This window comes from Taudactylus pleione, unplaced genomic scaffold (genome assembly GCF_031769625.1).
Source record: "Taudactylus pleione unplaced genomic scaffold, aTauple2 ptg000137l, whole genome shotgun sequence".
Taxonomy (NCBI): Eukaryota; Metazoa; Chordata; class Amphibia; order Anura; family Myobatrachidae; genus Taudactylus; species Taudactylus pleione.
Genome location: NW_028284539.1, coordinates 5,086,696 through 5,109,931, shown reverse-complemented (window position 1 = coordinate 5,109,931; position 23,236 = coordinate 5,086,696). Strand labels below are relative to the sequence as shown.

The 23,236-nt window shown below is 43.1% G+C and overlaps 1 protein-coding gene across 10 annotated transcripts in view; it reads right to left on the bottom strand.

Annotated features, from left to right (window-relative positions):
* The window catches only part of LOC148522870 (poly(rC)-binding protein 3-like), a 1,341,444-nt gene that overhangs the window by 112,615 nt on the left and 1,205,593 nt on the right, over positions 1–23,236 (bottom strand). For all 10 annotated transcript variants that reach the window (XM_088473625.1, XM_088473627.1, XM_088473623.1 and 7 more), the window contains 3 exons: positions 18,183–18,206; positions 18,054–18,086; positions 15,724–15,840 (listed from right to left, as the gene is read on the bottom strand). In XM_088473625.1, coding sequence (XP_088329751.1) covers positions 15,724–15,840; positions 18,054–18,086; positions 18,183–18,206 — 174 coding nt within the window. The remainder of the gene's footprint in view (positions 1–15,723; positions 15,841–18,053; positions 18,087–18,182; positions 18,207–23,236) is intronic.

Below are 23,236 nucleotides of genomic sequence, written 5' to 3'. Positions count from 1 at the left end.
GGCTGGCTTGACCGTTAAAGGGTGCTGTAACCCCCAAAGTACACTCCAGTCCAAACCAAAAAAATATATATTTTCTGTGTTTGTGAATTGTGTGCGCAGTAGCCGCACGTGCATCAACAAAGTAGTGCCAAGCGTGCGCCTGTGTCATAAGTAAAGGGCCGGCTGGCTTGACCGTTAAAGGGTGCTGTAACCCCCAAAGTACACTCCAGTCCAAACCAAAAAAATATATATTTTCTCTGTTTGTGAATTGTGTGCGCAGTAGCCGCACGTGCATCAACAAAGTAGTGCCAAGCGTGCGCATGTGTCATAAGTAAAGGGCCGGCTGGCTTGACCGTTAAAGGGTGCTGTAACCCCCAAAGTACACTCCAGTCCAAACCAAAAAAATAATATATTTTCTGTGTTTGTGAATTGTGTGCGCAGTAGCCGCACGTGCATCAACAAAGTAGTGCCAAGCGTGCGCCTGTGTCATAAGTAAAGGGCCGGCTGGCTTGACCGTTAAAGGGTGCTGTAACCCCCAAAGTACACTCCAGTCCAAACCAAAAAAATATATATTTTCTGTGTTTGTGAATTGTGTGCGCAGTAGCCGCACGTGCATCAACAAAGTAGTGCCAAGCGTGCGCCTGTGTCATAAGTAAAGGGCCGGCTGGCTTGACCGTTAAAGGGTGCTGTAACCCCCAAAGTACACTCCAGTCCAAACCAAAAAAATATATATTTTCTGTGTTTGTGAATTGTGTGCGCAGTAGCCGCACGTGCATCAACAAAGTAGTGCCAAGCGTGCGCCTGTGTCATAAGTAAAGGGCCGGCTGGCTTGACCGTTAAAGGGTGCTGTAACCCCCAAAGTACACTCCAGTCCAAACCAAAAAAATATATATTTTCTGTGTTTGTGAATTGTGTGCGCAGTAGCCGCACGTGCATCAACAAAGTAGTGCCAAGCGTGCGCCTGTGTCATAAGTAAAGGGCCGGCTGGCTTGACCATTAAAGGGTGCTGTAACCCCCAAAGTACACTCCAGTCCAAACCAAAAAAATATATATTTTCTGTGTTTGTGAATTGTGTGCGCAGTAGCCGCACGTGCATCAACAAAGTAGTGCCAAGCGTGCGCCTGTGTCATAAGTAAAGGGCCGGCTGGCTTGACCGTTAAAGGGTGCTGTAACCCCCAAAGTACACTCCAGTCCAAACCAAAAAAATATATATTTTCTGTGTTTGTGAATTGTGTGCGCAGTAGCCGCACGTGCATCAACAAAGTAGTGCCAAGCGTGCGCCTGTGTCATAAGTAAAGGGCCGGCTGGCTTGACCGTTAAAGGGTGCTGTAACCCCCAAAGTACACTCCAGTCCAAACCAAAAAAATATATATTTTCTGTGTTTGTGAATTGTGTGCGCAGTAGCCGCACGTGCATCAACAAAGTAGTGCCAAGCGTGCGCCTGTGTCATAAGTAAAGGGCCGGCTGGCTTGACCGTTAAAGGGTGCTGTAACCCCCAAAGTACACTCCAGTCCAAACCAAAAAAATATATATTTTCTGTGTTTGTGAATTGTGTGCGCAGTAGCCGCACGTGCATCAACAAAGTAGTGCCAAGCGTGCGCATGTGTCATAAGTAAAGGGCCGGCTGGCTTGACCGTTAAAGGGTGCTGTAACCACCAAAGTACACTCCAGTCCAAACCAAAAAAATAATATATTTTCTGTGTTTGTGAATTGTGTGCGCAGTAGCCGCACGTGCATCAACAAAATAGTGCCAAGCGTGCGCCTGTGTCATAAGTAAAGGGCCGGCTGGCTTGACCGTTAAAGGGTGCTGTAACCCCCAAAGTACACTCCAGTCCAAACCAAAAAAATATATATTTTCTGTGTTTGTGAATTGTGTGCGCAGTAGCCGCACGTGCATCAACAAAGTAGTGCCAAGCGTGCGCCTGTGTCATAAGTAAAGGGCCGGCTGGCTTGACCGTTAAAGGGTGCTGTAACCCCCAAAGTACACTCCAGTCCAAACCAAAAAGATATATATTTTCTGTGTTTGTGAATTGTGTGCGCAGTAGCCGCCCGTGCATCAACAAAGTAGTGCCAAGCGTGCGCCTGTGTCATAAGTAAAGGGCCGGCTGGCTTGACCGTTAAAGGGTGCTGTAACCCCCAAAGTACACTCCAGTCCAAACAAAAAAAATATATATTTTCTGTGTTTGTGAATTGTGTGCGCAGTAGCCGCACGAGCATCAACAAAGTAGTGCCAAGCGTGCGCCTGTGTCATAAGTAAAGGGCCGGCTGGCTTGACCGTTAAAGGGTGCTGTAACCCCCAAAGTACACTCCAGTCCAAACCAAAAAAATATATATTTTCTGTGTTTGTGAATTGTGTGCGCAGTAGCCGCACGTGCATCAACAAAGTAGTGCCAAGCGTGCGCCTGTGTCATAAGTAAAGGGCCGGCTGGCTTGACCGTTAAAGGGTGCTGTAACCCTCAAAGTACACTCCAGTCCAAACCAAAAAAATATATATTTTCTGTGTTTGTGAATTGTGTGCGCAGTAGCCGCACGTGCATCAACAAAGGAGCAGCGCCAAGCGTGCGCCTGTGTCCCATAAGTAAAGAGCCGGCTGGCTCATTTCTTAAAGGCTGGTGTAACCCACAAAGTGCACTAGTCTCCAGCAAAAATAAAAAAATATTTTCTGTGTTTAGCTGCACGTATATATCAAATCGATATAACATAAATGGAGGACCAAACTTTCTCCGATAACAATAAAATAGAGAAAGATCAAGAACCACTTTCTCCTAGTGCTGAAGCTGCTGCCACTAGTCATGACATAGACGATAACATGCCATCAATGTCATCTGCCAAGGCCGATGCCCAATGTCATAATAGAGGGCACATACAATCCCAAATGACAAAGTTCAGGAAAATGACCTTGAAAAAAACATTTAAATCAGCTGAAGAGAAACGTAAACTTGCCAATATGCCATTTACGACACGGAGTGGCAAGGAACGGCTAAGGTCGATCCCTAGTATGTTCATGACTAGTGGTTCAGCTTCACATGACGATGGAAGCCCTCCTCCCATTAAAAAAATCAAAAGAGTTAAGCTGGCAAAAGCACAGCGAAGAACTGTGCTTTCTAAGAAGATATCACAAATCCCCAAGGAGAGTCCAAGTGTGGTGGTGGTTGCGATGCCTGACCTTCCCAGCACTGGACGGGAAGAGGTGGCTCTTTCCACCATTTGCACGCCCCCTGCAAGTGCTGAAAGGAGCACCCACAGTCCACTTGCTGATATGCAAATTGAAGATGTCACTGTTGAAGTACAACAGGATGAGGATACTGGTGTAGCTGGCGCTGAGGAGGAAGTTGGCGAGGAGGATTCTGATGGTGATGTGGTTTGTTTAAATCAGGCTCCGGGGGAGACAGTTGTTGTCCGTGGGATGAAAAAGCCCATCACCGTCATGCCTGGGCAGAAGACCAAACATTCCACCTCTTTGGTCTGGCAATATTTCTATCCAAATCCAGACAACAACTGTCTTGCCATATGTACCTTATGTAAAGGTGGAATAAGTAGGGGTAGGGACGTTAACCACCTAGGAACATCCTCCCTTATACAGCACCTGCAGCGCGTTCATAATAAGTTACTGTCAAGTTCAGAAACTTTGGCTAAGACCGTAAGCAGTCCAGGGACCCCTAAATCCCGTTGTCCTGTTGTATCCAAGCGCCTGCAAACCACACCGTCAACTCCCTCCTCGTCAATTTCCTCCTTAGTCAGGATCGGAAGTAGTCCTGCAGGCCATGTCACTGGCATGACTGACTCTCCTATCCGGGATTCCTCCGGAGGATCCTGCATTGCTACGCCTCCTGCTGCCGCTGCTGCTGTTGCTGCTGCTGGGAGTCGTTCCTCATCCCAGAGAGGAAGTAGGAACACCACTACTTTTACTAAACAATTGACCCTCCAACAGTCCTTAGCGAGGAGGATGAAGTACGACAGCAGTCATCCTGAAGCAAAACGTATAACTGAGGCCTTGACTGCTATGTTGGTGTTAGACGTGCGTCCGGTATCCGCCATTAGTGCAGTGGGATTTAGACAATTGCTGGAGGTAGTGTGTCCCCGGTTCCAAATCCCGTCTAGATTCCATTTCACTAGGCAGGCGATACCGAGACTGTACAGAAACGTCAGAAAAAGTGTCCTCAGTGTCCTGAAAAATGCTGTTGTACCCAATGTCCACTTAACCACGGACATGTGGACAAGTGGAACAGGGCAGACTAAGGACTATATGACTGTGACAGCCCACTGGGTAGATGTATCACCTTACGCAGCAACAGCAGCAGCATCACCAGTCGCAGCATCTCAGAAACGCCAGCTCGTTCCAAGGCAGGCTACGCTGTGTATCACCGGTTTCAGTAAGAGGCACACCGCCGACAACCTCTTAGAGAAACTGAGGGAAATCATCGCCCAGTGGCTTACCCCACTTAGACTCTCCTGGGGACTTGTGATATCTGACAACGCCACCAATATTGTGCAGGCATTACATCTGGGCAAATTCCAGCACGTCCCATGTTTTGCTCACACAATAAACTTGGTGGTGCAGAATTTTCTGAAAAGCGACAGGGGCGTGCAGGAGACGCTTTGGGTGGCCCGAAAAATTTCAGGCCACTTTCGCCATTCAGCGACTGCGTGCCGAAGACTGGAGCACCAGCAAACACTCTTGAACCTGCCCGCCATCACCTGAAGCAAGAGGTTGTGATGCGGTGGAACTCAACCCTCTATATGCTTCAGAGCATGGAGGAGCAGCAAAAGGCCATTCAAGCCTATACATCCACCTATGACATAGGCAAAGGAGGGGGTATGCACCTGACTCAAGCGCAGTGGAGAATGATTTCCGTGTTGTGCAAGGTTCTCCAGCCCTTCAAACTTGCCACACGTGAAGTCAGTTCAGACACTGCCAGCTTGAGTCAGGTCATTCCCCTCATCAGGCTTTTGCAGAAGCAGCTGGAGAAAGTGAAGGAGGAGCTAAGACGGAGCGATTCCGCTCGGCATGTGGGACTTGTGGATGAAGCCCTTCATTCGCTTTGCCAGGATTCCAGGGTGGTCAATCTGTTGAAATCAGACCACTACATTTTGGCCACCGTGCTCGATCCTAAGTTTAAAGCCTATGTGGTGTCTCTCTTTCCGGCCGACACAAGCCTGCAGAGGTGCAAAGACCTGCTGGTGAACACACTGTCAGCTGAAGCGGAACGTGACACGTCAACAGCTCCTTCTTCATTTTCTCCCGCAGCTGGGGCTGCCAGGAAAAAACTTAGGTATCCTAAGCAACCCGCTGGCGGTGATGCAGGGCAGGCAGGACCAAGTTTGGACATCTGGTCCGGACTGAAGGACCTGGCAACAATTTCTGACATGTCTACTGTCACTGCATAAGATACTGTCACCATTGACAGAATGGTGGAGGATTACATCGGTGACAGCATCCAAGTAGGCATGTCAGACAGTCCAAACCTGTACTGGCAGGAAAAAGAGGCAATTTGGAGGCCCCTGTACAAACTGGCTCTATTTTACCTGAGTTGCCCCCCCTCCAGTGTGTACTCCGATAGAGTGTTTAGTGCAGCCGGGAACCTTGTCAGCGAAAGGCGTAGGAGGTTGCTTCCACAGAATGTGGAGAAGATGATGTTCATCAAAATGAATTATCAGCTCTTGCAGGGAGACCAGCCTCCAGAACGTACAGAGGGACCTGTGGTGGTGGATTCAAGTGGGGACGAGTTAATACTTTGTGAGGATGAGGATGTACACACTGAAGAGGGTGAGGAATCGGTGGATGAGGAGGATGAGGATGACATCTTGCCTCCGTAGAGCCAGTTTGTGCAGGGACACATTAATTGCCAGCTTGTTTTGTGGGGGCCCAAACGAACCAATCATTTCAGCCACAGTTGTGTGGCACACCCTGGCGCTGAAATGATTGGTTTGTTAAAGTGTGCATGTCCTGTTTATACAACATAAGGGTGGGTGGGAGGGCCCAAGGACAATTCCATCTTGCACCTCTTTTTTTTCTTTGCATTATGTACAGTTTGGGGCCTAGTTTTTCAAACTGCCATCCTGTCTGCCACTGCAGTATCACGCCTAGATGGGTCACGTGTTTGTGCCGCCCACTCGTGTCGCTTAGCATAGTCATCCAGCTACCTCGGTGCAACCTTTTGGACATAAAAACACTATTGTGAGGTGTGAGGTGTTCAGAATAGACTGGAAATGAGTGGAAATTAAGGTTATTGAGGTTAATAATAGCATAGGAGCAGAAAAACCTACAAATTCTGTGATTTTAGCTGTTTTTATGCTTTTTTAAAAAAAAATACAGATCCAAAACACAAAACCCAGAACCCAAAACACGGAAGGGTGGTTTTGGCAAAACCAATCCAGATCCAAAACACGAAGAAAGATCCAGATCCAAAACCAAAACACAAAACACGAAAAGTGGCCGGTGCACACCCCTAGTTTAAACTATATGTAATAACAATTGCCATTTATGACAATTTTGCAATTTGAGTATTAAGCTGGGTACACGCACTATACGATGTATCATACGATATATATTGTTCTGACGTGGATCGGAACAATATATTGTAAACATCGTATAGTGTGTACATCCTATCTGTCATTTCCGATGGTCGTTCTTTGCATTGTCCCACCTGCTGTCCTGCACAGCAGATGGGACAATGCAATGAACTATGCAGCATGTAATGATACATTGCAACTTTGTATTCCGGATCTTGCGGTGTGTATGGTGCACACAATGTATCATTACATCGCATTGCTGCGTTGTTGGGTTACACCATCGTATGATGTGTACACAGATTTAGAATAGGACTGACCAGATGTTGAAGACTTTGGTACAGTTGGTCAGCTTAACAGATATTGCAAAATTTGAAAACTAACGTTCCCTGATTTTATATAGAGACCAGTTTGGATGAAATAACTATTATCAATTCATAAAATTAAAAAATTATCATCGTATGCTTACATTACTCTTTGCAAATATTTAATTTTATCATTTTTGCAGTACATAAAAAATGAGAAAAGAAAAACCTTATGTGAATGAAATATATATACTCCTAAATGTAAAACATAGACATCAATACATAATTGAATCATATAGTTATGAAGTTGAAAGTGTGCAATTATTCTTTCAATTTAAATCCGCTTTGGGATCAGAATATAAGGCATTTTCTTTTTTTCTTTGCCATTAATGTGCATTACTGGAAGCAATTGATTCTCCCTAAAGTCTACAGAAAGGCAAAATAAGGGATCAAACAGCTTGCAAATTGACATATTATTCCAGTTCCAGCACTGTTACAGCTAAAAGCGTTTTAAGTGAATGAAGCTGCCTTTTGCCATTAAACAGAGCAATAGGAAATAAGTGTAGGATTTTAAAACCAACAACAGATAAATTGGCACACAAAAAAACTTGTTCTGCCAATGTTAGTATTTAAGACATGACAGATTAAAAACATATTCCACAACACTGTACAGTAGGGAAAATACAAAAGCCGTGGTGGCAAAAACAAAGCACACAAATAAGTGAAACAGACAACAGAGGATAGATATGTCAAGCCTTGGAGAGAGATAAATTGGAGCAGTTGCCCAAAATAACCAATCAGCTTCAAACTGTCGTTTCAAAGAATGTGATAAATAAATGATAGTTAGAAGCTGATTGGTTGCTTTGGGTAACTTCTCCACTTTATCACTCTACAAGGCTCGATACATCTCCCCCTCGGAAAGGTATACTGATGTGAACTGTTGCTCATTGACAAAAGCTGATTTTATGACCAAAACAACATATTTCATATAGAATTAGTAACATCAACTGACAAATATAAGTGATAGTAATATATACTGTAACCATGTTTGCAGACCTTAGCTAGCAAGCAAATCCACCGTGCCACTGCACAATTCTTCACACTGTCTATCGGTATCCTCCATACTCAAATTGAAATTACTAATCTACAGCATCTTCAACTATACCACACCTTGTAACACCTCCAATCTTAACTCTAAATATTTTCGCTCATGTATCTGACCTGTGCTAACTCCTTCAAAACCCCACCTATGAAATTCACTACCACTTCTGATAAGAATCTACATCAGCCATCAAATCTTTACAGGTTCACAACCCACTTCTTTACTACAACCTTTCCTAATTCACCTACATTACTCACACTGCTAATCCCTTGAATCTGTCCCAAGGCCGCCATCAGGGGGGGACTGCTGGGCCTGGAGCCCTGGGGCCTAGGTGTGGATTTGCTCCAGGCACATTGAACAGACATGGGCATGGAAAACCTGCACAAGTGGCATTTTTGAATATGGAGCTGGCCGCGAGCCAATAGGAGCTCGTGGAATGGCAGCCAATCAGGAGCGGCCTCGCAACCTCTCTCACTGCCCGATGCCCAGTCACACGCATCCTGCTCCGCCGTCAGCAGGTATGACCACCCACACTGAGATGGAGGCACAGAACAACTGAAGGAGCAACACCAGGCTATCCTGGCTGCCCCACATGCTGCTGTGCTGTGAGGGTACGGGTAAGAGCCATGGGGGCCACAGGGGCCCTAACTACTTCCATGCTGCTTGTCACTACTACTGTAACTCCCACCATCTTCCTGCTGTGATATAATATATGCTGTGGTGTGTAGTGACCGGGCTCTCTGGTGCAGCTGCTATGGCAGTTCTGTGTATGCACCCATCTGGCTGTATCCTGTCATCTTCACACATTGTTGGTCCTTTAGCTTTTCCTGATGTCCCTGGCCTGTTATCCCCATATAATGCTGGGCCTCCTCTCTCTGTGTATATCCCTTGCAGTGACATGCTGCAGTACTGGGGCTGGTTACCTGGAGGCTGGAAGTAGGTGATCTCTTAGTATCAGCACCACCCCACCCCCTCCCAATGAGGGGTTTCTTTTATCTGGTAAACATTCTTAATGCTGCCTATGAGAGCTTTACTTTGTTAAAATAAATTCCCAATTTGTGGTGATCATGATTTCTGTTGGATTGTTCAGTCTATACAATACATATGTACTCCTTACCAGTGCTTGAAGTCATCCTAGAGAAGTGGTGGAACTCACCACCCCCCTCTGCACTTTTTGTAAAATAAGAGACAGTGCGCGCCGTAGACGTGCGCTGAAAAAAGGGTCGTGGTCTCAAAAGAAATGGGTGTGGTCACACAATAGTATTGCCAATTCAAATTATGCCACACAGTAGCTCAATCTTGATTCACCCCTGATTCACATTACACCACATAGTAGAGTCCCTTATTAATGTATGACAGACAACAGTGCCCCTTTTACACAATGCCCACATTTGTGCCCCTTATACACAATGTCCACAGTAGTAGTGCATCTAATACACATAATTCCCACAGTAGTAGTGCCCCTTATACAATGCCCACAGCAGTAGCGCCCCTTACACATAATGCCCACAGAAGTAGTGCCCCTTATGCAATGCCCATTGTAGTGGTGCCCCTTATGCACTGCCCCCAATAGTGGTGCCCCTTATGCAATGCCCTCAGTAGTGGTGCCCCTTATGCAGTGCCCCCAGTAGTGGTAATGCCCCTTATGCAGTGCCCACAGTGGTAGTGCCCTTTATGCAGTGCCCACAGTGGTAGTGCCCCTTATGTAGTACCCACAGTGGTAGTGCCCCTTATTGAATGCCCCCAATAGTGGTGCCCCTTATGCAGTGCCCCCAGTAGTGGTAGTGCCCATTATGCATTATGCAGTGCCCCCAGTAGTGGTAGTGCCCACAGTGGTAGTGCCCCTTATTCAGCACCCCTAGTAGTGGTGCCCCTTTTGCAGAGCCCACAGTACTGGTATGTCCCTTATGCAGTGCCCCCAGGAGTGGTGCCCCTTATGCAGTGCTCACACTGGTAGTGTCCCTTATTCAGTGACCCCAGTAGTGGTGCCCCTTATGCAGTGCCCACAGTGGTGGTGCCCCTTATTCAGTGCCCCCAGTAGTGGTGCCCCATATGCAGTGCCCCTTATGCAATGCCCCCAGTAGTACTGCCCCCAGAAGTAATGTCCCATATAGTGAAGCCATTTACACGTAAAAAAAAACAATACTTACCTTAAGCCGCGCTCCTTGTCTGCTACCTCCGGTCTGCCTCCTCTGAACTATGGGAGAGACATCATGACGCCTCTCCCATAGTGCACTGCACGCTGCGGGAGCCGGAAGCTGGAGCTCAGGAGTGGTAACAAAGTCTCAGTAGGCGCCCGTCAAATGGAGCTTTCCTGCGGCGCTGGGCTGAGGTAGGTCAGAGGAGGTGGAACTGGTCCCATCTCCATATAGAAGTGACGAAACACAGTTCCGCCCTGTTCCGGCCCACTTTAACCCCTGTTCCTTACCAATTGTGCCCCCCCTTAATGTCCTGCCTGCTCAGCCCTGTTTGACCCCCCCAATTATTGTCCAGTCTTCTCAGCCCTGTACCCCACCATTAAAGTCCAGCTTTCCCTGCCCTTTGCCACCCTCCTTTGCCACCATGTCTAGCCATCCCTGTGCCCCCAATAAGTCCAGTCCTCCCTGCACTGCACTTGCCTTTAGTGGCACACTCCCTGCCATGTCCCACCCCGGTCCAACCCTCCCTGCCCTGCATCCCCGCTTGGTCCTTCCTACATCCCACAGGTCCAGTCTCCCCTGCCCTGTGACCCTCCAGTTGCAGCCCTCCTTGCCCTCCTATATCCAGACATCACTGGTCTCCCATATATTGCCCCCACCTGCCACCTTTCTTGCCCGGCCCCTCATCCCGCCAACCCCTTTCATCTTCCACTTCTCCCTTCTTTATCTTTTAACATCCTCCCCGTCTTCTGCTGAAGGCGATAGAAACCTGCTGACCAACGATAAGAAACAACGTGGAGAAATCTGAGCACTGGTTTCCACAACAATTGATTCCCCACTTTCACTGTCTGAAAGTTTTCAGGAAATCCTCGCAAAAGGTAAGTATCTAGCACTCTTCTTTACATAAATTTGTGTTTTTTGGTCTGATATAGCAATTGAAATTAGGAACATTCTTATTCCAAACAAGGGTGCCCCTAAATTTTACTAAGTCAGGGATATTAAGAAAGATCCCTTATCAGTAGCATTTGCCTAGGGATATGTGCAAGGTAAAATAGGGAATATGCAGTGCTATAAGAAAACCTACTGATTGGTGAACTATTTTGTAACCCCGTAACTGCAGGGCCTTGCCCTTGCAGTTTTCAAGTGCATGTACTGGGTGAGTCCCACCTGCCCTTAGCAGTGAAGGAGTTAAAGTGAAGGTTTCCCATGTCAGTGGCTAAACAGAAGAGGGTGCAGATGCACAACTAGCACCTGTTTTCATACAACACTTACTTACAAAATAAGTAATATATCCTAGCAATGCTCTATAAATTAGGAGTTGGTCGTTTTTCTTTTCTAAGCCCAGCACTGGTGATTACCATCATACAACAGAGGGCCTGATTCAGACCCGCTCGCGAGCGCAGGATGCTCGCAAGCAGGGTTGATGGTGCCCTACTGCGCATGCACACGACGGAGGGAGCTCCGTCGTGCGCATGCACGAGACCGGGTAGCGACGGGGTAGCCGTCGCTCTGGGTCTCGCTCCAAAGGGGGCGGGCTGTCGATGTTGTTTGACAGCACGCCCCCTTTGGTGGGCGTGCCGGGGGCGTGGCTGCCAGACGGAGGCGTTCCCATGGGAACGCCTACCGTCTGAAGCCGGCCCCACTGACATCAGTAGTGATGTCAGTGGGAGTGATTTTGGCTCTGATAGAGCCAAAATCACTCCAGGTATTGCGGCAGCGAGACCCTACCGCAGGGTCTCCGTCGCAAGCCCAATGGTCTTGACCATCGCTATTATCATCATGGACGCTCGCTGTAGCTGTGGGTGGTCACCCACAGCTATGCGAGCATCTAAGAGGTCGCTCCATTTTCATGTAGGAGGGCCCTGATTCAGAGCGAGCGCTCTGGTCAGAGCGTCTGGCTCTGAATCACGCCCAGATTCCCATAGGTACCAGTATTCCCAGAACAATTCAATTTCCCCCACATTTCAGCACTGCCAGAAGTGTTTAAATCCATTACCTAGCATTTACAATTGTCACGAACCCGGGCTGACTTGCAGAAACAACAATCTGGATCAGCTGGTTGTGATGCCGGCGCACCGCGGCCACTTACCAAAATACACGGTTCTTCTGCCACCATGCAGACGGTTCTCATGAGGTCTGTGATCTCCCAACAGATTAATAATAAATCACATTAAAATTACACACAAATATGTAGCATGGGCCTATCCAGGCACGCAAGTTCAATAAGAATCACGGAGAATATGCTAGATTAAATGTGTTAAATCCAAAAAATATTTTCAAGGCTTAGTTACAAAAATCTCAATAAAATGACAAACAGATTATAATGCAAATATTTTCAAAAAATTAAAGAGAAAACTCAGAGTTCCTAAGACAACTCACAATAAAGTTCTTAGCACTGCTGATGGGGTGGGGGATTTCACCCACAAGAATCCTGGTGCACTCCCAGCACTTCCGTCTGATTCCCAATGAGTGAACATTGAATGCTGGATGGTATTCCTTTTTTATACATCCCTAATTTTTTGTTCATACTCAACAGGGTCTCCATATCAGGTCAGCAGGGTTTGAGATCAATAGATTTCCAATACAGGGTCACCTGGTCAAACTAACAGGGTCCCTGCTTTAAGATATGTGACGATATAACTCACTCTTCAGCTTCCCCCTTCCAGACCTATAGTAAATACCAGAATTCTTATCTCAGCCTCTATAGCATAACAAATATATTTAGAAGTAGAGCACTAGTGTAAAAATAGGTCTGGTTTTTAGGACTTTCGATCCAGGACACTGACTCCAGGGTTCATAAAAAGGAAGAGGGCTAGTTCTTAACACATGACCTCATACTGTGAGGGATATTCATTCTTTTGTTATCTGCAAGCCATCCACTTTATTTACAATTCACCTTTTCTAATTCCAGCCCTTCCTGACCTGCACACCAAATATCAATGGACATACCATGTTTATACAGACTATAAAAATAAAGGACACGCAGTTATATATCACTCCTCAAATCACAGCACATAGGCCCTGATTCAGAGACTGACGCTCTGAAAGAGAGCTCGCTCTGAATCTGGGCGTTTTTTTTTTTTTCGTGCTGCCTACTGGCCACTCGCACAGCTGTGGTTGAACACCCACAGCTACAGCGAGCGGCCAGGATGATGGTCGCGATAGTCCAGACCATCGCGACCATCGGGCTTGCGACGAGACCCTTGTGGTAGGGTCTCGTGGCTGCAAGCCCCAGAGAGCTTCTGGCTCTAATAGAGCCGGAAGCTCTCCCACTGACATCACTGGTGATGTGAGTGGGATGACATCACTGGTGATGTCAGTGATGTCAGTGGGAACGCCTGCGTTTGGCCAGCCACCCCCCCTGCCCGCCTACCAAACGGGGCGAGCTGTCAATCACCATCGACAGCTCGCCCACATTGGTGCGAGACCCGGAGCGACGGAGCACCCGTCGCTAGTCGGGTCTCGCGCATGCGCACGACGGAGCCGGCTCTGTTGTGCGCATGCCCAGTGGGCAAACATCTACCCAGTTGCGAGCGCTCAGCTCTTGCGACCGGGTCTGAATCAGGCCCATAGATCATTATCAATCCCTCTTCCTTGAATGCCTAACTTAAAATAAAGGTGGGGTAATACTTCAGCCCTTCTAGACACACACAGGTCAATTAAAAGGACATCGCCTGCATAGTTCACAAAATATTATTTCTGGCAATTATTCTTGCGATTAATCGTCATAACAATCGTTAAACATAAATGTACAAATAAAAACTACATTGTATGAACTGTATATATTTGCTAGACTACTGATTTTATTACCAACTGTGGGCCTGAATCAGAGATGGACGCAAATGCCACCCGCAGCGGCGACCTCTCATAGATCGCAATTGCGAAAATATGCTAATGGTTCACTCGCTGTCCAGTGCTTAGAGACACCTACTGAAAGTATCTCACATCTGCAGCACATTCACAAAACCGGAAATATCGGAATCATGGAACGCAGATCAGGCGGCCATCAGACTTCTGAGTAAGTCTAATCTGTCACAGACATAGAGGGTCTCCAGACACGCAGAAGGCTTTCAAGCAGCGAGCAAGAGCACAGTGGCTAATTTATAGACACACAGAAAACAGTGTTTAAATGGTCTGACACACCTGTTTATTTTTATAACCACCCCTCATTACCTCCCCCGAATGCTGACTACCTGTCACTCACTTTGGGAGTGAATCCTGTGTCTGAGCATAATCGCAATTGATTTGTTGCGTGTGCGCAGAGTGGTTTACATGCATGTGCAATGGCAAATAATTGCTCAATCTGCATAAATATCAGCATTGCGTCCATCTCTGAATCTGGTCCTGTGTCTCTGAAGGGAGTACCTTTGTGGGCACATGAGACCCCCGCACCAACCTCTGAACCTCCGTCCAATGGGTGATTAACTTATACTTTTATTACTACTCCTCTCTCATTAGTTGCCTTCCCCTGATCTACCCTGTGCTGCACTAGAAGATGCAGCCCTTTACTTTTTTCACTGTGCCAATTGTGAGGACTCTCATTCCCAGAATAATACAATTGTATGACCGGGAGACAGTCATACACATGTCACATGTCAGTACACAGGCTCTATTTTTCACACTATTTATTATATAGGACTACATTGTTCTAACTCATATTCTCCCCAAATTGGATTAAGGGACACCTCAGCTACAGTACTTATTATCAATTATGGTTTATTTTAAGTACAGTAAAAGGTTCATGGTGTTAACATTTGAATCTGTGTGGAAAACACTGCTATTTTTGTAACTATCACTAATATTACGCCTTTTTATAGCTCTTAGAATTGCTGAAGAGTTTACCTCTTCACTCAAATCCAGCACCATTGTTTATCATGTATACTTCTTTAGTTTATTTTTTTATTTCTAATTATTTATGTTTTGCTTTTTAATGTATTGCTACTGTGAGGTAGTGTCTATTTGTGGAAGGTAATATCATACACACCTAATTGGGCAATTGAGATTATTGAAGGCACATGTGATTTGAAGGCACTGCTCTCATTATTGGATACTTACAATTTCTGTATATTTATCATCTGCTTTGTTCACTGCCTTTAGTTTATATAAGTGCTGTTTGTATTTTAATTATAACTAATACAATGTATATTTTATACTGATTAGAAGCGTGACCCACTAGGGAGTGCTGTGTCATTTAAGTTAGCAAGTAAAGCAATTATTTGGCACTAAACTATCAAAAGGTGAATTATTGAGCTGAACAGTATATTGAAATAACTATAGTATTTATACATACAGTAACTGTCCATCATGCACACTGTCATCCCTCTGCAGCAGGCTACAATGCTAGGAGGTTGGTACATCTCTAATTAACAAGCAGACCATGACGGAGGGCTAGACAGACTTTAGTGTGGATTGGTTAAGTCATTGACTGGTGTGATGTCACAACAAGTCAGCTTTTTGATTGTAGGAGATCCAAATTGGATCCAGCTAGGGAAGAGCTTTAGCTATCTGTAGAGGAGCTAGGAGATAATACTTAATGTTTTAACAAAGCAGCTGTACAATTAGGGTAACACTGAACAATATATTTAACCTTCATGGTTCATATCTGAAACTTTCATTTTTGGGGTTTATTGGTCAATAATATTTTTGTGCAATTTATTTTCATATTAATATAAGTGTGTCGTTGACTCACCTCTTCAAATTTTAGTGCAATCATTGAAAATGCTTTAAAAATGGCATCTGTTGGTCCTGTTATTGTTACAATTCGCTCTGGGCAGGATCCTTCTGAGATGTTGATTCGTGCACCACTCTGTAGAAAACAAAACAGTAATCCAATTTCAGTATACAAACTGCCAACATGTATTTTAACTAATGGTAAATCAACAGTATTTTGCTTGGAAATTTCCATTTTATTAAATATATTCCAGAAACAAATTTATACACAGGAGCGATCATGGTGGGAGAAAAAAGATGACTAAAAATATATACAAAAAAAAAGTGTTTGCACAATTAAAAGCTGCATAATGTGAATTACAGAAAAAAGAGTAAATGCCAATTAAATGTATGAAAATATTGTTTTTCGAAAGTATAGTATTAAATCATTCAAAACTGGAAGAGATGCAAAACTAATGTTTCTGTAACTCGTGGGCATTGCATAAAGTTACATGTTGTTGTTCTATGGTTGCAGTCACCTTGTGCTGTTTAGGTATTATTGATAATAGGAAATGTAAGGACAAGGGTTACCCCCCCTTGTATTAGCAGATAATACAACTCTGACTTTCAGCTATGAACAGCAGGTCATTTTTTAATGACTTCTTTAATTATGCATCAGCAAATAATATATTTGAACCTGGCAGAAAGATTTCCTTTGAATGGCAAAGTCTGCTTAACAAATATTTATGTAGTAATTGGTCCTGTTTACCTCTGTTCTAATTCAGCCTACTTTGTGTTGGCCCAGATTACAGTTGTTTTGATCCTAAATATATAAGGACACCTCACTGCAGGCAGTACTGCATTATAGTATAAAAACTAATCCATGTTATTTTCATGCAGGTACAACTCTGGTTCACTTTTCTGTGAGTCTACTTTTACATTGCAACAACTAAAACCCCAAATCTCAAATTTCCACAACCATTGATACTTTAACGTGTTAAAGAAGCCATTACTGCATACCTGGAAACTTCTCTTCTAGAGGATGTAGCAGTATATTACACTGACTGTTCATTCCCAGAGAATACCAACAATTTTATTTACAGCTACTAGCAACAACCAGGTCTTAAAACATATTTAATATTTGTTTTAGCTCCATACATACTGTAATGAGCTATTTCCCACAAAGTAAAGTAGGTAACTGATGGAAATATATGTCTTTAAATGGCTTAATGTCTAAATTCCCTTCTATGCTGTTCTATGAGATATGCTACTATAATAACAAGAAAACAAATGTGCTTTTATTTAGGTTTGTTGCCTATAAACTAAGCTTTGAGAGAGTAAATAAGGTTTGCATACTGCAACCATTTTTTTTAAATTAGAATGGTGTTTAATAGCCCATCCAGTTTCTACTCACATTAAAATAAGCTACTATAACTATTGGTGGCCCTGTTTTGAATTATTCTGTCTCACAATACGGTTTCCCCAAAAAATGTAATTACCATCATGGAGCCTTTTAAGTCATTACACTTGATGTACTTTCTGTAGGCTTTATAATTGAAACTAGAAGAGTTTTCCTTGGGGCTACTTTTTTTTCTGTACATTGATTGCAGAGAATTTGATTAAATATAAAGTAACTACTTTAAATTGCAGTTTGCATTGTGAGGACACTTTTTGATTATTTAATTATTAGGCACAGGCCATTATTGGCTCCATGGGAAATACACTTCATGAGAAATACAAAGCAACAGCCATTAAATGGTGTACACATCTAATTTGTAGTGATGACAAGAATCATACCTGTGTAAGTAATAATTGTATAACAGGCATTGCAAGATAAACTATGTTTGAAATGCTACATTTTACTTTTGTGAATATTTTGTTAGTAACAGTTTGACAGATGCTGAAATTTTCACTGATAATCTAACCGCAAGGAATGGGGGGGGGGGGGGGGAATGTATCCATTACTGTCAATGGATAATATATAGTCACATTGTAGCCAGGCATGCAGTATGACATGTTCTACTAATGTCAATTAATGCAAAAAAAGAGATCTCAGCAGCATGACTTTTGCCAATATGTTTGACTGACCACTGCAGACGGAAATAGTAATGGATAACAATATCATCTATTTCAAAGTAAAGTATCTTTTCAAAATTAGACAAAATGGGTCTTTTATCAGTTACACAAACATTTTCAGTACACCACTAATAAATAGTTCAATAGATAATGTAAATCTGTGCACTTTATGAAATGTGTTTGCATACAGCTGAAATAATATTTGCAACCACTACGTGACACTCTTACACTTTTCTAGTGTGGGATAAATTATTCTAGAGGCAAAAATCGAAAAAGATACACGGAATTTCTTACCTCCTCTCTCATCTTCTTGACTGTTTCACCTTTCTGTTATGGAAACAAAGTCACAAAAAAACAGATGTTTATGGCTGGCAAGGTTTGAATTGCACAGAACATCACAATTAACTAGAATGTTTTACTGACCTTCCCAATAATGCTACCAACCTCCTGCAAGAAAAATAGAAAAATGTTGAAGGTAAATATAATAATAAAATTACAATTGTTTGACAAATTTTCACTTAAAAAGTATACTCAGTATAGCAATGACTTTTTTGCTGTGTTTTTTAAAAACCTAGTCAACTTTGCACTTTACCATTTTCAATACATAACAAAAAAGTGCTAAGCAAAATTATCTTTTCAATATCTAATATTTTATTCCATAGGCTCAAAATAAATTACACAAGTTGTGAGCTTTGACAGTGTGAAATTTGTGGCACTGCACATGCGCACCACTTCCATCATTTATTTAAAAACCTATGGAATTGCAAACAAACTTTAAATCACACCCTCGGGGTAAATTTACCAAAGTGAGAGAGTTTTTAGAAGTGGAGATGTTACCTATTGCAACCAATCAGATTCTAGCTATTATCTAGAAGGTGCTAGTTAAATGATAAGTAGAATTTGTCTGTTTTCAGTAAATATACCCCTAAGTGTTCAATAGCTCTTGTGCTGACACATCAAAATGAAGAGTAAAAACTGCCCCTGTTACATAGTGTTACACTCAAGAAACATCAAGGTCCTGATTCAGAGTTGTACGCATGTACAAATGCAGTTGTATTCTGCATGCTAATAGATTTCAAATAAAGTGCTAAAGTGACTAAAACAGTATCTATGCAATCATACCATTCCACTTTTTTCCTTACATGAGTGCAACCTTCAGCATTCTCATCTGCAGTTACACTTTACCCTATGCTTTGCAGGAGAGTTGCCTAAGGGCCTGATTCAGAGGTGGATGCTATTGCAATTTGCATGCAGACTGAGCGATTGTTTGCCATTGCGCATGCGTATGCATCACAGTGTGCATTCGCGAAGGCAGATGTGCGAACCCGCAGCGATCGCTGTGCGAGCTGGCAGACCACGGAGGCCCATTGCAGATTGATTGACAGGAAGTGACTGTTTGGGGGTGTTGACAGGGGGTGGTTAAGAAAACGCAGGCATGTCTGGGCATTTGAACGCCATTACGTGGGCGTGCATAAATTAGCCACTGCATGGCAGAAGAGCTCCCTAGGCTGCGGCAGGTCAGACCAGCCACATGGGTAAATTGGACGCTGATGTCCTTCGATGTTACTGATATTTTTGCATGCATGCGATCGCGCATGAAAGTACGAAGGCAGCAGTGGGCGTCTTTATGCTCGGATGATCTTTGCTAACATTAGCATATTTTCACAGCTGCAAGCGTGGGAAAGCGCGGCTGTGTATGCATTAGCGTCCACCTCTGAATCAGGCCCTAAGTTTGGTGTCCAGAGTTTATACTCGCGACTCAGAATAGTACCTCTGGCTACATGCCTATGACACATCCTTCACACCCACAAGATGGTACTGTGATCCATACTTCTCTGTGGTAAGTGTAAAATCAATAAATGCAGCCGCAAACAAAGTTGTATGCGACTCAATCAGACCCTAAATATCTTAATATCTAGTGTGTGATAAGGGTAGCAGTGATCCCCTTAACTTTAATGTGTCAACTCTAAAGCAATTGAATGCTATAAATGCTTGTATTGATGGAAAGAACTAATATACTGTACAAAAAATCGCATCTGACACCACACTTACATGTTGTTGGCTAGTAGACTGCAGTGATGTCTGGGGAATTATAGCGGTGTAAACCTCTTCTGAGTTTCCATATTCCTCGCAATATCTAACCTTCCTCCTCCATGTCATACTGTATAACAGTCACCACCAAGCTTGGTATTATTTAAAGACTAATGATCCAGTAAGGAACACCTTATGCATTACATTCTATCGGCACAAACCTACTGTGACTACTGCTAAAATTGGTGAAAGAAAACTACTCTGATATTCAAAAGTTTTCAACATATCAGAGGATATATTTATTTCAAGCTTCGTTCCACAGTAAGCTCTGAGGCTGAGTGTGATATTATTATATGCATGCAGAAGCTTAGTAATATTACTAACACATTTGTGTACACACCTCCCAATTACTTATCTTTTAGGTTGACACACAATCTATGAGACTGATGTCAACTTCTTTACAATGCTGCTTTCCATTCACTATTATACCTATATGAATTCTAAAAATGATAGTTATGAGATGTAAAGTTTTCTAGTTTTAGAGAAGAGAGCACATCAGAAAAAGGATGTGTGTAATAAAAAATATAAGAGCAATATAGAAAACAAAATGATTGACTCCACTAATTGAAGTTACACATGTCAAGTAGAAAGTGGCGGATCTCCTCCTCCCCTGATTGCCTGCAGTTAAACATTACATACAGTAGCCTGGCTACTGAGTGGCAGACAAAGGATCACAAGGCTTACAATAGCTTAGGGAGGCTTACAAATACCTAGAAGTAATGTGGTTGCTACACAGCTGCAAATAGTCCACATGTTAAGTGTGTGACTATGGTACAAAAGGTTATGTGATCTTATTACTAAATACACTGAAAATTACTGTACTTTGAAACTACACAAGAAACTTTGGCAGCTGACATACTGTATATCACATTCCTTGAATATTACTGAGTATGTGCTTAGTTAGTACAGTGTAGTCATCATTATCAATATTTATTTATAAGGTGCCACAAACTCTGCAGCTCCAGACAGGTCATTTAAAATACTTATTAGACATGAAAATATAACAAGTACAAATGAAGTAGACAAAGAAGAGGTTATATGAGACAGATATGACTTATGAGAGTGTACAGTCTAGATTAGAGTAAGGAGGAACAAGATGCAAAAGGGATAATGGGTCAAGAGTACAAAAAAAGGTAGTAAAGTATATTATGAAGAGATGGGTTTTGAGAGAGCACTTGAAATATTGGAGGTTTTAAGAGAGTCTGGTCAGGTGGGGTACGGTGTTACATAAGAAGGAATTAAAAAAAAGAAGTCTTGTAGGACATGGAAAACTGGGGAGAGCATGATATTGTTGTCCGTGAGTGAGACAAGGGGAGGAGTAGTTACACAGAAGGTGGAAAGTTGATGAACTCCCTTTTCAACCTATTTATTTTAAGGTAGTGTTGGGACATCCATGTGGAGACAGCAGAGAAGCAGTTAAGAGTGAATGAGAAACTTACAGTAGAGTTCAGTGCCATCTGCATAGAAGTGTAGTGGATGCCAAAGTAGTGTATGAATTCACCAAAAGAAGAGATTTAAGGAGAGAAGAGCAGAGGGATGAGAAAAGAGCCTTGAGGGATCCCCAACAGACAAAGGAAGTGGGAAGGTGCGCAAGTTAAAAGAAGAGACAAAGAAGGAGCATCAGAGACATATGTGGGAAATTAGGAGAGAACAATGCTAGGAAGGCCAAGACCTGAAGCCACATTTAAATTATTTTTTATTGGCAAAAGCTATGTTGATATGTGTCAACAGTGTGTGATGGAGGTCAGTCCACACGAAGAATAGCTTAACCAGGAATTAGTTTATTAATCAGGTAGAACAGTAGGATGCGAGACAGCACAGGCTTAATACAGCACAATGCACAGACATGCAATGGGAGACTGATCCAGACAGGAGAAGGTTAATACAGGTGGCTTGCAGTGTTTGTAGTGTGCACCTGCATGTACATGCAGTGGTGGCAGTGGGACATGTAGTGCGGCCAGTGGTGGTGCATCACAGCAGTTATATGTAGCACCATTATGTCTGCGAGACAGTCTCTCTAAGGCTGGGTACACACCTAAAGATTTTCTGTACAACCATCCAACTAGTTGATTAGTTGGAATGAAAATCTGGTAACGTATGGGAGTAAATGATGATCAGCATTTTGCTCCTAAATGCCAGAAAACAGATGAAAATGGTCATCAGACAAGTTTATTAAATGTTTGATCTAAACAATTGGCTTAAACAACAGTTTTTGTCCATTTTCCTGCGTTTGGGAGCAAATTACTGATTGTCATTTGCTTTCATACCTTACCAGATTTTCATTCCAACCAATCAACTAGTTGGATGGTTGGACAGAAAATCTTTAGGTGTGTACCCAGCACATCCTATCTGTCTGGAGGAAAAAGACACAGTAAGACGGGGCATGGGTAGAAGGAGCATTGGGCCACACAGAAACACAACTCCGTTATTATGGGGACCCTGTCACACCACGGATGCAGCACAGAGTGCACTCCTCAGCATTTTTAACTTTCTATCCCATTAGCTTGACACAGTCCATAGAGTGCTATTTACATATTTGCAGTGAGAGGTAGATTCTGTCAATAATCTCCAAAGCATGACCTTTAAGCATGGAGGCATCCATTAACTTTTCACAAGTTTCAGGGGTCCCAGATATAGGGATTCCTTCTGTATAGAGCTGTGAATACTATGTGACACATTATAAATAAAATAAACTTCTACTGCTAATAATAATGATAATAATAATAATAATAATCTTTATGCACATTGCAATTACGAGTAGGTGTAAAATTACTAGAATTTTACTAGTACAAGTTGTGATAATATGTAGTTATTGTTCAAGCTTCCAATTCATAAAGTGCTCCTATTTTGAGAATTAAAAAAAAAAGTTTGTATGTTTGGTGCAGATGTTCCTTTCACTAGAATGTCATTGTAGATTATTGGTGCTTAGGATAAGTAATTGAAAGACATAAGCCCATTGTCAATTAGCACTTACGGGCAGATGCTCATTATGTTTAAGTCTAAAGTGATTGATGGATTAACATGGAAACTGTGAGTATAGTAAATAATCACATCATGACTTCCTCTTTCACAATTCATATATTGAAGCAAAAACAAAATTATGAGGTCGTCAATCATACCATAACTGTAAAACCACCAAACTTCTACTTGGTAGTAGACAAGTAGTTAAAACCAATGGCCCGTAGTTATAAAATATAATACTATATTCTGCTATATCCAGTTTTTGTGTGCTTTTTAATAGCAGCAGAGAGTGAAACTGGTAAAACACATTCCATGAAATATACACATCACTGGGCCTGAATCAGTACAGATAGCAATTACGATCGCAGCTGCGAATTTGCATGGAACACAGCTGCTAAAATATGCTAATGCTTTCCAAAGCTCAT